Source organism: Pyrgilauda ruficollis, unplaced genomic scaffold (genome assembly GCF_017590135.1).
Source record: "Pyrgilauda ruficollis isolate IOZ18807 unplaced genomic scaffold, ASM1759013v1 scaffold91, whole genome shotgun sequence".
NCBI lineage: Eukaryota > Metazoa > Chordata > Aves > Passeriformes > Passeridae > Pyrgilauda > Pyrgilauda ruficollis.
In genome coordinates, this window is record NW_024531155.1 from 454863 (window position 1) to 469409 (window position 14547).

The 14547-nt window shown below is 37.8% G+C and overlaps 1 protein-coding gene across 2 annotated transcripts in view; it reads right to left on the reverse strand.

Moving 5' to 3' along the window:
* Window positions 1-14547, reverse strand: part of ARHGAP10 (Rho GTPase activating protein 10) — a 139008-nt gene that overhangs the window by 93032 nt on the left and 31429 nt on the right. For both annotated transcript variants that reach the window (XM_041489271.1, XM_041489270.1), the window contains exons 2-3: window positions 4483-4578; window positions 4332-4393 (exon numbers count right to left, since the gene is read on the reverse strand). In XM_041489271.1, the coding sequence (XP_041345205.1) occupies window positions 4332-4393; window positions 4483-4578 (158 nt within the window). The remainder of the gene's footprint in view (window positions 1-4331; window positions 4394-4482; window positions 4579-14547) is intronic.

Genomic DNA, 14547 nt, shown 5'->3' on the forward strand with positions numbered 1-14547 from the left:
ATCTGAAGGGGTAGAAGTGTGCAAAAAACATAGCAGGAAATAAAAGAGAATGTATCAAAGTAAAACAGCTTGTTTATATTGCCTTGGGAAATCACAGGGACTATAGCAAGGTGAATATAATTATATCAGAAATCCTATACAAAGAGAAATGTAATGGAGTGAAATGAAAATAGACAAGTGTGTCGAGGCAAAATTAGAAAGAAGGTAAAAAACATTTTGTTTGGCAACAGCAAAAAAAAAAAAAAAGGAAAAGAGATTCTTCATATGTATCTGAAGAGAGAGAGGAAGGAAGCTATAAAACCATTATTGAATTGAAATTAGTGTTAAATCAATTATGGTGTATAAGACAACAGATTTTCATCATCTCCAGAAAGGAAAAAACCCTCAGTTACATTACAGCAAACTATCTAACAAAGGGGGAAAAAACAGTTCTTAAGGGGAGTAAACACTCCTTAAGAGCCATTAGATGTATTCCTACATTACACAACAGAAGTATTAACTGCATTCAAATCAGAAGGGGCTTTGCTTCAGAATACTTTAGGAAGTCAGCAAAACAAACTAAAGGGAGGGGCAAGCAAGGTCCCAGAGGATGTAGAAGAGCAAATACTTTGGCAACTTAAAAGCAAGAAGAGGAGGAGAAAGCAGTAATTCTAACATAAAAGACAGAAGGTCTAAACAAAGTGTAATTAAATTGAACAAGGTAAAATACAGATGTAAAACACCACTTAGAAAAGGTAACCATAAAATCACTACAATGAAGAAAAAGTTATCAGTTTTATTCCATGACTACTGCAGAAAAATTCTCAAAAATTTCCCAGCTTAATTTGCAGTAAAGGAGACTCAGTGTGAACATTAGGTGAAACAAATGAAGGCTAAATAACAGAATAAAGAGAAATCCATGTTCCTGGAACTTTTTTAAGAAGAGGTTAGACCAGCTCTTGACAAGGATCATGTGAACTCCAGAAGCAGATAAACTCCAAGGAGGGAAAGCACTCAAAGCCAGCAAACCAAGGTGACCACAACAGGAGTGCCAAGCACTGCCAAGATAACTGAGGGAACAATACAAGAGCCATCAAATTTGCTTATGACTTAGCAAGACTGGAATCAACAGGGAAAACTAATTAGGGGCAAGCTGGTTTTTTAGGAGTAGCCTGGGATGGAGAAAGGGAGGTGTGAAGGAAAGGACCAACAACCCCAGGCTAACCAGGTAACACTTCTCTGCTTGCTACCACAGCTCAAATGGGGGCAGACAGTGAAGCCTGTTGTTCTCAGTCCCACATAAGAATCAAGGCTCCTCTCTGCTGCCAGGAAAACTGGGGTTGGGAGGGAGGCTTTGGTGCTCTCCCTGGCAAGCAGGGGGACAGCTGGGTGCTGAGACAGAGCATCTGAGCATCACCGTGCTGGGCCTTGCTCATCCCCACCTTTTTCTACCACCTTGCCAAGTTCCCTGTCATCCCTGAACTTCCACAGTACTTCTGCAATGCCAAAGGAGCAGAATCTAAGTCCTACAACTCCATTCACCCTTAACACCTAAAAATAATTCCCAGAATATTCTCAGGGACAAAGTGATCTATTTCTGCCCTGGGGAGCATCACCAAGCTACAGTGCTACGGAAAGATGTAATTTGTTTTTTTATTGACCACTCTCTAATAATTTCAGTGAAATGTTTGGTTTATTGCCGACTTCCCTTTCCATATGCAACTAAATCCTTTGACACCTGGGATATCATTTCAGCAATCTTTGAAGGAGATGGGAGAAATGATAAAACCATGAAGTGCAAGATTCCATCTGAATGAAATTATATCCACCAAATAAATATTCACCAGATAAATTTACCTTTCTGGTCATCATTCATTGTAAACACTGACAGCGAGTTTTATGGACTCTGGATTTACTACAATTTCAGAAAACCATGAGAAGTGTAGATGATGGGCATTTACTTTGAGTCTAGAATGTATTTTAAGTGCAAATTTCTTTCATTTACAATGTGGTTCTGAAAAAAATAACTCTTTTCTCAAGTATCTAAAAAACCAAAATGTGCAGCAGTGTCTGAAATGCCCTTTGTCCTGTAATTATTCATTGATTTCTTTAATATTAATTTATGGGCCTGAAATTTGCCTATCTATTTAACTATGCACTGCCACTGAAGACAACAGTCCAAAATCCTCTGGTCATCTTCAAAATAGTAAGGCGGGAAATGCTCAATAATGAGCATTCTTAACAAAGACTGAGTGCTTTTGAAAAAAAATCCTGCTATATACTTTGCATCTTAATGGAAAGCCTTTGGATCCCTGACCTCATTCCAAACATCTGTGCATGCAACATGTTCTAATATTCTCCATGGGAGTATCTCTAGAGCTCATGCCACTGTTAAAACATCCACTGAGAAGTCAAAAAAAAAAAAAAAAAGTCAGAGGAGCAGATGCTGGAAATTACTTTTTTCCAGTCACCACACAACCATTTTCTCAGAGACTTATGGCCACTGTTACATAAGCTCACTCCAGAAATGATACATAACATTTGCCTGACTACAGATGAAATAAAAAGGCCACACATCTGGTAACTCAGAGAATATATTCTGTTTCCATTTGGTATTAAATATTTTCCCCATTACAATTTATACTCCCTGTTTTTCATCAGTCATGGTTCTAACAAAAACTGCATTTCATCCTTGTCCTATCAAGAAACTGACACAAGTTAGCTTTCAGGATGATAGCACCTTCTGTGTAAGCATGGGCACCATACCAAAAAAGTAAGTTAATACAGTTTCACGGCATTCAGTTTGAACAATGGAAGTATTTCAAGATCCAGACAGACAGCACTGCATTCTGTACAGCCTGCTGTGGTGGTGATCTCTCCCTGCTGAAAAGCTATTGATACAGTCCCCAAAATGTGCTGTGTAATTGTTGATGGCAAAAGCCTGGCATCAAAATAATATGGCAGTTCATTAAGTATTTTTCATTATAAAACTTCCTAAAGATTTTCATTAATTAGATTTGTGCAATTCATTAAAATAAAATACAGTTATGGATGGCAGGAAAAAACAGAGTAAAGACTATACTGTAGAATTGTGAAAAACAAAAGAAGTATTGAAACATACTTGAGCCAATCTCTACAATTTAGCAAAAGAGCTCAAAACACTGAAAAATTGTCTCTCCTACGCAAAGACTGTTTTTAGGAAAGTGTGAAGAACAACACTGACCCTAATTCAGACCCAAATGTGGTTCCAGATCAGAACAGCATACCAGAACAGATTGCAACACTTACAAGGAACCATGACTATTACTGGGATCAGGACTGGAAAGAGAAACATGGAAAAAAGAATTTTTCACAAGTTCTTTTATTACTTATCTATGTATTCCTGCACTGCAGGCACAGCTTCTGGCAGAAAGAAACAATGAAGACAGCAGATTAGTCTCAGCTTCCTCTCAGTGATGCCAAGGGATTTCACTGATTTCCAGGAAGGCAAAGATATAATCACATGTCAAATACCAAGAAATGCAATTGCTATCAAGTCAGACCTAAGCACATGTCCCAGATGGAGAGTCTGGCCTGACTCAGAAGAAAACAGGGTACACAGCAGCTGCTCTATGAATCACTGCTCTGAAACAAAAGCTGGGCACGCAACTGCTGAGAAGAACTAGAAAGCAACCATCCAGAAAGAAACCCTCCATCTTCTGAAAAGTTAGGAAACCCAGGTAGCAAGATGTTTTGCAGAGCTCTCAGCCCCTGCTCTGTGTGCAGCCAACAAGAGCCATATTTCACTAATTACACCCCAAGCAATCACAGGCAACAGAATGAATAACAGAGAACTTTTACACAACAGAGCAACTGTCTGCAGCTCTAACCTCTCACTGTGAAGCTCAAATACAAAGGTTTCTAAGTCTTCTACTTCATAAATACAACAGATTGCATCCCAGATCCACATAAGCATTGAAGCCAGAGCTACAGAGATTCTGGATCCAAAGTTGGCCAGTTGCCAAAACTTGAGTGTCCCCTGCTACAACGTTAACTCTTTCATTTTGCTTTTTACTGGAAATGGTAAACAAGCTTATGCTGGTTTTCCCACTCACCCCAGCCATAATTAATCTGGGCATGACTATTTTAAACCAACTCATATTAATCCATCCCTACCATACAGATTTCTTCTTTAATGAAAACTAGTTGTCAGTACTCTAGACTACAGAACCAGAGGCTGCACAATGAGAGCTCCCACTGTTAAGCCAGTGATACCAACATCTTGGTGATTAACAAAGCAATAAAAGCAATTTCACCTAATGTTGATGTCTTTGCAATGTGCACAGCTTTTTTAATCATTTATTGCAACTCACCAAAATTTCTCTTTGTTCTTCAAGATTTTTTAGAAAGTTTGAAAACTCGTGAAGTGATGCATCTGTAATATAAAATAATACAAAGAAAGTTTAATCATGTTGCAGGATGGCATTGACAAAACATAGCCACTTATAGTCACTTCTTACCTACCTATGTATCTTTCATCATCAGTCTCTGCATCACCAATGAATTCAAATTTAAAGTCTCTCAGAGAATGGGCAAATTTTCTCTGGGCTGCTGAAAGGTCTGCAAGAAAAAAGAGCACAGGTTGAAGGGTAAGCAGTCATTTTATGTAGGCCAGAAGATCTTTCTATGCCTAGAATAACCCATCTTTTACAAGAAACTCTTAACACAGGTCTGCCTAGGGACATTACAGGACATCCAGTGTTGCCTAACCCTCTTCTAAGGAATTTGCCACACAGATTTCTTTATGAAAAGCTATATAGTAGAAAGAACATGTGATCATATGTATAGTGTTACATCTATCCTTCAATTTAGGGCACATGAAAACAATTCAGGCCATGAAAGAAATCTGTAATTACAGAAGTTAAGGGCACAACTGTAAACTGTACCAGTTGTCTTGCTCTACTAACCTAAATTCATTCATATATTCATCAGCACAAATACACATCTTGGAATTTTCTAGATAATATATATAGATAACTCCGCTAGTGAAGCCTTTATACATAAATATGCATTAACCAAATACAATAGAATTATTGCACTTTAACTAGAAATTCCATGGAGTGCCAAAAGCTAAGTTAAATGCACAGCATTAAAATTAATTTTATATAATAACTGTTTTGTAATAGCCCTAAAACATTTCCAGCAACCCAAATTTAACCTGCTAACATTTGACAATTTGAGTCAGAGCCTGCACTCTTGCACTCCTCAGGAAGTAATCAGACTCCATATTCAGTCACAATATCATCAGGATAAACCCACACTGAAATTCATAAAGCTGTAAATAAACAATGCGCATACTCTTTTCTGTTATGCTGACATGCGCAGGTTGGGAATGTCACAAGTTCTGAAAGGATTCAATTGTTCAGTAGGAAAAAAAAAAAGGATGCGTGTCCTGGTAGACCTCTACCCAGTAGTGAAGTTTTTACTCACATTTTTGTTGTCAGCCAAAGTTAAGGACAACTTAAAGTACTTAGTTAATCTATAATCTTTTTCTTATCACATGCAGTTCTGAAGGGTTAAGAAGAACCCTTTTAACAGGCCAGCTAAGCATTTTGCTCTTTAATATTAACAGGCACTAAAAGATTACCAGCTTGGTTTTTTTTACTCTAGTTTTAGGAGAGAGGTAATTTGTTTCAGGTTTTGGGTTTTGTTGTTTTTTTTTTTTTTTTTTTTTAGTTTTGGTTTGGTTTTGTGGGGTTTTTTTACCCAACAACAAACAAAAAAATCACCTAATTTGATTACCAGCCCTGCATTTGAAACATCATGTATTTTATCACGTCATAGTACAACCCCTCATACTGTAAGTTCAGTTCAACCACTTAAAGGTTAAGTCAAATACTCTACAAATAGCAAAACAGTCTAAAATGGAAAAAAAAATATTTTTGTTCCTTTTCCTTTCTTTTCATCCATTTCTCATTAGACCTCTCCTCGCCCATTGTGTAACAGAGCTGTTCCCTCCTAAACCTGTGCATGTACCCTGCAACACATGATGTAGCAGGATGCTGCACAGGGTCGAAATAACAAAGATAAGAAGGCTGAAGGAAGCAGTAACCTAACTCCCATGTGAAAGGAAAATTGTTTTAATTCCAATGTCTCATGGGCTGAACAGCTGTTCATAAAGCAAACAGCGAAAGAAACAAGTTCTGTTGGCTGTGAAAGACTTAAATATGGAAAATAACAAGGTTCTTAACCATCTAATGTTACACTTATTTGTGAGCCAGGTCACAGCGCAAGGCTGAAAAGAATTTATTTATGGGAGAATAGTTCCAACAACACTCACTCTCCCAAACTTATTAAATTTTCTTGAATCCAATAATCCCCTCCCAAAGCCCTGTCATATGAGAGTCAGCCCCATGCTAGAGGAAGGAATTCTTTACTATGTTTTCTCCTGCTTGTAGAGGTGAAGCATTCAAATCATGTTGAGCAAGGTACATGCTAAGACACTCACGCAGCACCACACACACACAATACCGCCGTTTCCCTTCACAGACTGAACAGGTACAATATTAGCGAGTTTATGAGCCTTTCTAGAGGGCTGTCAAACTGCCACCTCTCTTGTGACAGTGACAGCAAACAAAACTTATGGCTACACCCAGACTCTTTCAGTGCAAAGTCCAACATCTACAGTCAGCTTGAGAATGGGCTGAATTAAAACACAGCTTCTCACAGGATCAAAAACCCACATTTATGCATTTCTCATTATTGAAACTGCTCAGGGATTGGAAATTACTGACTCAAGGCCTGACTACGCTGTTGGAAGCAATAACCTTTTCACACATCAAAGCTATACTTCCAGAGTTCCTCATTAAAACCATGAAGACACATTAAATTTTTGCAACATATTTCCACAAATCATTTCTGAAATGTTTAAGAATCATTACAGAAAATTCTGGAAACCATCAGTGAGTTGGAGGGACTTGGGGATTTGGGTCGCAGAGTAACAACCTGATGGATCAAGAGAAGCTGAAGATACCTGACTATTGAATCAACACCTGGAAGAAAACATGAAGAGATTTTCTGGATTTTAAGAACTTGCCACTTTCAACAAAAGAAGTCACTGGAGCAAAATCAAAACCAAGTATCAAGTTGCAATGGAGGAAAACTTTCTCAGAAGGTCAGAGCAAGAATACTGATTTCATTTTTGTTAAGGCGCAGGAAAAGTTACAAGGATGGTGGCTGGGAACAAACAAAAAAGAAAGAGATAATATAGCTTTTTGGTGGATTTTCTTGCCACCTGACAAACCACAGCCAGAGTGAGACACCTGAGACCACCTGCAGTCAAGCCTTCCATTGTGGGACAAACAACATCGAACTGCTCTGATAAATTCCAAATGTCCTTCAGTACATACACAGAAGTTCACCCAACTATAAGCATTTATAAAAACCAACTAGATGTTGAAATCATTGTAAGCACTATAGCGTCTGACTATTGTGTTACAATTTAAATGCTGAGCATTGTTGCTTGAATTAGAAATTTCATAAATGTAGCTTGCCTTCTTCCACAATGTGTCAGAAGACCTTCACTAGAGCAAAATTATTTGTCTGGCACTGCAGGTACATCCCAGCATTGTTCCACACCAGCATGAGAGCCTGCAGGACCAGTATATGTTCTTTACAAACACTAGAATAAGACAGCACTTGAGTACAATTAGGTTCCAAACAGCATGAGCAGTTACGCTGGTTATGTGAATAATGCTGTGGCCTACTGAAGAGCAACTATTTTTTTCCCTTTAATCTCCACATTTTACAAAGTAACAACAAACTGAAAGATAAAGGAAGCAGCAATAGGGTTGTTGCTTGCTACAAGCTGTGGTTATCATTGAAAGGAGGAACAGGGCATTCAAGATCAAAGACTGCTTTAAATACCAACCAAACACTAACACTGCTGAATACAATGGAATCCCGGCAAACCCAGAGCAGTCTCATTTCAAAGATTCACCTTCTGAAACACTAAAAGAAACTAAGCATCTGCTAAATATTTTGACCAGATTTCCAAGAAGAGAAGGGAGGGGACCCAAGGACACCAGGACTTTTAATTTTTTCTTTGGCATTGTTCATAGTAGTACGCTGTACTCTTTCATGTTTGGATGCAACTACCTAAAAATACAGCAGATGAGACAGGAGCAGCTGCCTGCTTCCTCACTTTGCTCTGGAACACCTTGGTAACAAGTGCTCCTGTGAGTTTGTCCAGGGCCAGATGAGCTGCCAGTAGCCCACACAAAAAGCTCGATATTTTTTCAATTTGGATTTGAAAGAAAATACTTTTGTTCCTTATCCGAGTCGACACCATTAGTTGCTGAGTGGTGGCCAAACCTCACTTAACAGCACCAGAATCCAATGATTCCCTTTAAGATCAGTACTAATCTCAGTGCTAGCCACACAAACCAAAAGTCTTGCACAAAGCCAGACAATATTGCTTTCTAAAGCTATTCTGGATCTCTTTTGGAATGCAGAACTAAATGCGTTTGTATAAGAGTTAATATTTTTCTACAGCAATATATACATTTCTGCTTCAAGCCTGCTTCAAGCTTTTAAGAAGGACTGGAATTACATCACCATTCCTCAATCCTAACTTAAAGTTTCACTGACTCTTAACAAATACACTCCAGGAATGACAGATTTCCAGCAGCTTTATTTAACATAGATTAAAGCTGCTCTGGCTTCATTGAACAACATCCTCCCTAAAAAGCTAGAAGGTTAACAATCACTTAGATTTAACTACCAAGATCATCTTCAAGCTATTTTAAGGACTAATATTAGATTTCTCAAGGTATTTTCTTTGCAGTGGACCAAGATCAGGCAAGCCACACACCATCGTGAAACAGGCAAGAACAAGCTGAGCCAGAGTTGGCCTCTCCCCTCGTCTTCCCAGGCATCAATCTCCTGCAAGAGCCAACAAAGCAGCTTCAGAGGAACAGAGCACTTAAAATAGTTTGTCCAAGAGCTGCATTATGGACTCATATGACATTTCATACTAAAAATGCACCATCTCGACACTTTAAAAGCAACTCTGTGTTCCTTTTCTGTGTCCCCTTGCGCAAAGTGAATAATTAATCTAATATAATCCATGACACACAGAACAAGAACAGGATTTAGTCACTACCTTAGCAAGGTGGATAAACAGGATTAATTTAGTAACTTAGCAGATGCAGGCCATGTGGCAGAATTCCTAAGAGCAGTAACACATTCCAACTCCCTAAAACCAAATAAACTTTTTACTCCTAATTTTTATCTGATAAATATATTGAAAGAGCCATCAAAACAAGAAAATTTACAATGAAGCTAAAACACAAAGTTACTCATTCCTATCCAAAACCTAAATGGAAATCAAATTCAAAGTCTAAGAGGTTTCTGGAGTCTCATTTTAATGTCACATTACTCATGGCAGCTCACAGGTTTCTGAAAGTTTACCAATTTTGGCTATGAGGATTAAAAAGTAAAGTATTACTGACTTGTCAAATGGCTCAGCTTCCCTCCCTGCTTCCTCCCCTGCCTAATACAGTGCATTTAGTCAATCCCACACCTTTAAAACAAATAAGGAAAAGCTCAACCTGTCACCATTTCAGTTTAATCCAAGTAGCATCCTGCTCATGCTGGCCCAAAGGCTCCTCTCCAGCTGTGAACAACTTCACACTCTACTCATTCATATGCTCAGGTCTGAGGCAACTCCACATTTAGTGTACCAAAGTCACAAATTGTTTTACTATTTTGGAAAATCCCTCAGAAATTTTTTCAGGCACATAAGTGAGAGTTTAAATTTTCAAAATACAACAAAAAAGAGGGATGGCAGCAGCAATGTTTTAGGAAGAGTCTTTCAAAGTTTAACATGGAAAGAGTTTTTGCAAGTTGAAAAAAAAAAAACACATGCAAGCAAAGAATTTGCATCAAACAGAAAAAAGGAAATTGCAAGAGTAAAATGAAAAACAAACATCTCTAAGGTAATTTATATGTAAAAACTTCAGATCAATAAGAATTTGAGCAATCTTAATCACTAATGGAATTTCTCCTCTTGACATAGGTAAGAACCAATGTCATTCTTTTACTACACTAAAGTTCAGATTTTGTCATGACTCTCCCAACTAATGACAACCCAGAAGCCAAAAACAAAAACATATTTTTAGTGCTCAATCTAATAAAAAGAGAACTACTAATATTGGGGCAATGAATACCATTCTTCCAAACAGTGCCTCTTTTTATGAAGCTACTGCTCCCAAATGTTTCTTCCACAGTGCTGGACATTCCCTATTATCAATTTTACTGCATGCTGGGGTCATTAATTGCGATGTAATTTTGGGACAAGTAAAACCAGACTATTTAGTCTGAACAAGTCACATTGTGGAGAACAAAAGACACATTCTAACCTTCCTAAAAGAGACAACCCAAGTCTTGCAAGAATTTTGCAATTTTCCATCTCCCAAATGCATAATCCCATGGTCTAAATGCCACTATCCCCCATACCAATCAGAACAGGCAAGTTAAGGAATCTTTCAGATCTCAGCAGAGTAGACTAATTTTTTTTCATAAACGTGCAAAATTGTTCAGATGCCAACACAACCTCCTACCATTGTTTTCTCCTACAGAAAGTATGCAGCACAATAAGATAAAATATGTATCAATTTATTTATCAAATTTTTTTTCTACCTTCTCTCCTTCAACAACTTTTATCACAGAAAACAGAGTTGACTCATTTCTCCTCTTTCTACCCTTGCAACTACAAGGGTACAAATTCCATAATACTCCACATCAAGAAACATGTAATTAACATGTTAATTACCACATATAAAATAAAGTAGCATCTCACTATGGGAAAAGTGCCAATTCCTGCTGGTATTGTCCCTCGGCTGCACCACACCTTCTTGGGCTCTGGTTATTTGCCTTTTTAGTTGGATCTTTGAAATCTTCCAGCAGCCTTACTCCACCCTGCCAAGGGTATTTTCCTCTTTGCATCAGAGGCATTAGGCAAAAAAGCACATCCAGTATCTCAGCAATGATTAAGGTTTTTCTAAAGCATCTCCAAGAAGCTCTTATGAAAAACTGTTACCACCCCTCCACCAGCTCAGATGGCGACTACATCTTTCAGTTCTGCTTTTCAGGAACAGCATAAATTACATTATGAAAGCAAAAGAGAAGCTCCATTCCTGGTCCTACAATCCTGCAGATAAATTCACTCCTCCAATGGTAAAGAAATATTCCTGCAACCACCCTGACACAAGACCTGTATCCCAAAGTCTCTGCTGAAGAGTCTTGCAACTCTAAGGGAAGTTCCTGTGAAGCACCACAAAGGTAATCTGTCTTCAAAGGAATCAGAACCATCTTCCCGATCCCTACAAATTCTGTAACTCTAACAATGAAACAGAATCAAAGAAATAATAAATTAGAAAGCAAAGAATAAGGAAAAATGAATTTGCAATGCATGAAACTATGAGGGCATTTCACCAAATTCACACAGTTCCCAAAGACAAAAAGCAGCAGTTCAGGATTTGCTGCAAAGGTTTCCCTTTGCCATGCTGCACCAAATGGCAGCAAGAGGGACACCACTGTTCTACAGTCTGCTCCCAAAAGAAAACTCTTCATCAATCCAGAGGCAATGCTGGAACACAAAATATCAAGTACTTATACAAAGCTTTCCCTGATAAAACTTCCTAAAATATGTGCAACTCTTCAAGTAGCACAGACCTGGGAATTGCCTTCCAAAAGTGACTGCATTAGACAATGTGGGATGAAAAAAATTCCTTTTCAGAGATTAGAATTTACTGTTATTAATGTGAAGATGCATGAATTTAGAACGTGAGATTACACCGCTAGTAACAAATTCTGAAATGGAAATTTAAAACTGATAGAATTTATAAAACAACTCTCATCACTAAATACATCATAGATTTCCAGATGTTTTATTCTTCAATTAAAATTCTTGTCAAACACCACAGATATGAGGGCCTTCATGCATTACTGCTGTTCAGTAGCAAGTAAATCAGAAGACCATACTGCTTAAGGATGGAAAAACTGTGCTACTTAAAACATTCTCAACTGGGAAGCTCTATGAAAGAAATAAATTACTTAGAGGAAAAAATATGTTTATTCTACAGCTACTTATCCAACATCAGCATTCTGAATGTTTAAATTCTGGATCATTGCTTTCATTCCCAGACTGAGTTCCCAGACAACTACAATGTTTACATAAAAAAAGAATATATTGTGCTGAAATACTGTTTTGATTGCAAAAGAAAAATAGCAATTGGCTGTCAAAAGCCAAATTTTGCCATTATAGTCTGAAAATTATAAAAGAGGTTTGTGGTCCAGGAACAATCCCACATAATACAATCTACACTGTGAAAATAGGCAATGAAGCAATAACCCCACACAACTCATCTTAAGTGAAATAATCACTGAATTCAAAGCACGTTTCTAAATCCAAATAACTGGCAGGACACGTCTCTTTCTTCAGTCAGCAAAATTTACTCATGGCAGTCAGGTCAAGTTGTGACATCAAACCAGCAGAGGTCCTGACCCACCACCAAGGCACAGAGATTCCCCCTTCCAAGAAACAGGACTGACTTCATTACTTGAAGTCTCTTCCTGTAGAAAGCACACATGACAGAAATTTCATGTGGTTGGGAAAGCTGGAGGGGAAGCCCAGCTCAACCTGGGACGGGAAGGTCACAACAAACACACCAGTTTGCACATTCTTCATACACCACTGGGCAGACATCATCTCAGAGTTCACATCCACGAAATATTTCCAGCATGACCGTTTTTTGCAGAAATTTCAACATTAAACATTAAATACCTTTGCAGGAAAAAATATCATTCACATGTTTTTTCCCTCTAAAATGGCAGATATCTCAAAACTTTGTCACTCGTATGGAATTACTACCTAAATATTTATATATGTAGAGAAAAACCAAGAAGGAGATCAAACTTGCATGATACTGTGATTTCTCCACAAGAAAACAGGTCCAAACATGCCTGCAGCACAACTGCACACGTATAATTAGGGTGTTATGTGAAACGGCTACCAAATACTTCATCACCAGTAAGCCTGTACAAGGCTCAGAAAAATAAAGTCATATTTTCACCAATTCCTCTGCTCATGAGTCATGAGTGTTAAGCAAAATTCTTCCAGTACGCAAAGACTTGAGACAGCATAGCTTTATTTTCCCAAGTGCAACAGGATTCAAGTGGGAGAGGAGAGAGGAAAACACAACGAGAAATCAGATAAATAAGCAGCTGAGATCTACAATTCAACACATAATGACCAAGTGCCCAATCCTTGGGCTATTTATTTTCTTATTTATTAAAAAATGAATATTCAGCATCAAGAAGGACAGAATGACCACAAAGGACCCTCAAAGATGGAAGATAAGAATAACCTTGCTGCAGCTTGACACAGAAGTGAAATTAATCCAATTTTTGACAGAGAAAACAGCTGGCAGCAACTGTGGTGCAGAGGACAGCCTGTACTTCTGTCATATATAGTTTCCAGAAAATGCAGCAGACAGCATAGCAATGGGTAACTTAAATAGATTTTTTTAAATTTGGGTAAATAAAATTTTTTTTTAAAAAAACGCCTTATTCTACACCTTTCCAAATCTGTCAAATAGGGACTTTAAGTGCAAAGTGACACAAGAGTTGTGTGTCAAAAAAACTTTTCTGACAGCTCTAATATGAGCTGTTTCTGACTAAAACATATTAAAAATGAAGCTTCTAATTAGGTCAGACCAAAGCCTTACATGAACATGACAGAATATTTCAACATCTTTATTGTGAATACAAGTTTCCTTTAAATAAACAAAAATTGCAGGAAGCACCAAAATATAAGAAACTTTACTTTAAAGGATGAGTTTTATACTCCCCTTTCCCTGCTCTCACTGTTGCTTTTTTAAAAAAAGATATTGCTAGAGAAAGCCCAGATGTTCCAGCCTCATTTCACCTGCCAGCTTCTCCAATTATTGCAATTTATTTGTCTGGGCAAAGAATAAAATTATTGCTTCTGCCACCAATAACTGCTAAGAGAGCATAGCGGGAAATACTGATTTAAATAGTCAATAATGTAGTGTGGTACATGCCAAAGGAGAAACTTCACTCATCTTTGGTCTGGATGGTTGTGCAAGAGTTGGACTCTGTGCAAAGAAATCCTGTAATCCTTCTGACAGTTCAGATTAGAAATTTTACAAGATGCCAATGAATCAAATGTAGGCTGATAATGTGCATTTCAAAAGTGACACACAGTAAAACCCACTGACTCTGACTGGGAAAAAACTTTTGACCTCAAAGTTTCTGGCACACAAGCATGTGAAAGCCTCACTGCTTTGAGTTTTCAGTACATTTCTCAAATATGAGTTTCCAATCCTAGATATCAGTGGCGCTTGGTTCCTGAATCAAAGATCACTAAATGATCAAAAAAACAAAACAACTGAGCAAAAGCAATTAAGGATAGGCAAGAGCAACCACCACATCCTCATGAGGAGCACAAGGCATGAAAAAGAAACATCTTGCAATCCTACACAATAGGAAACAAAAAATGTTCCA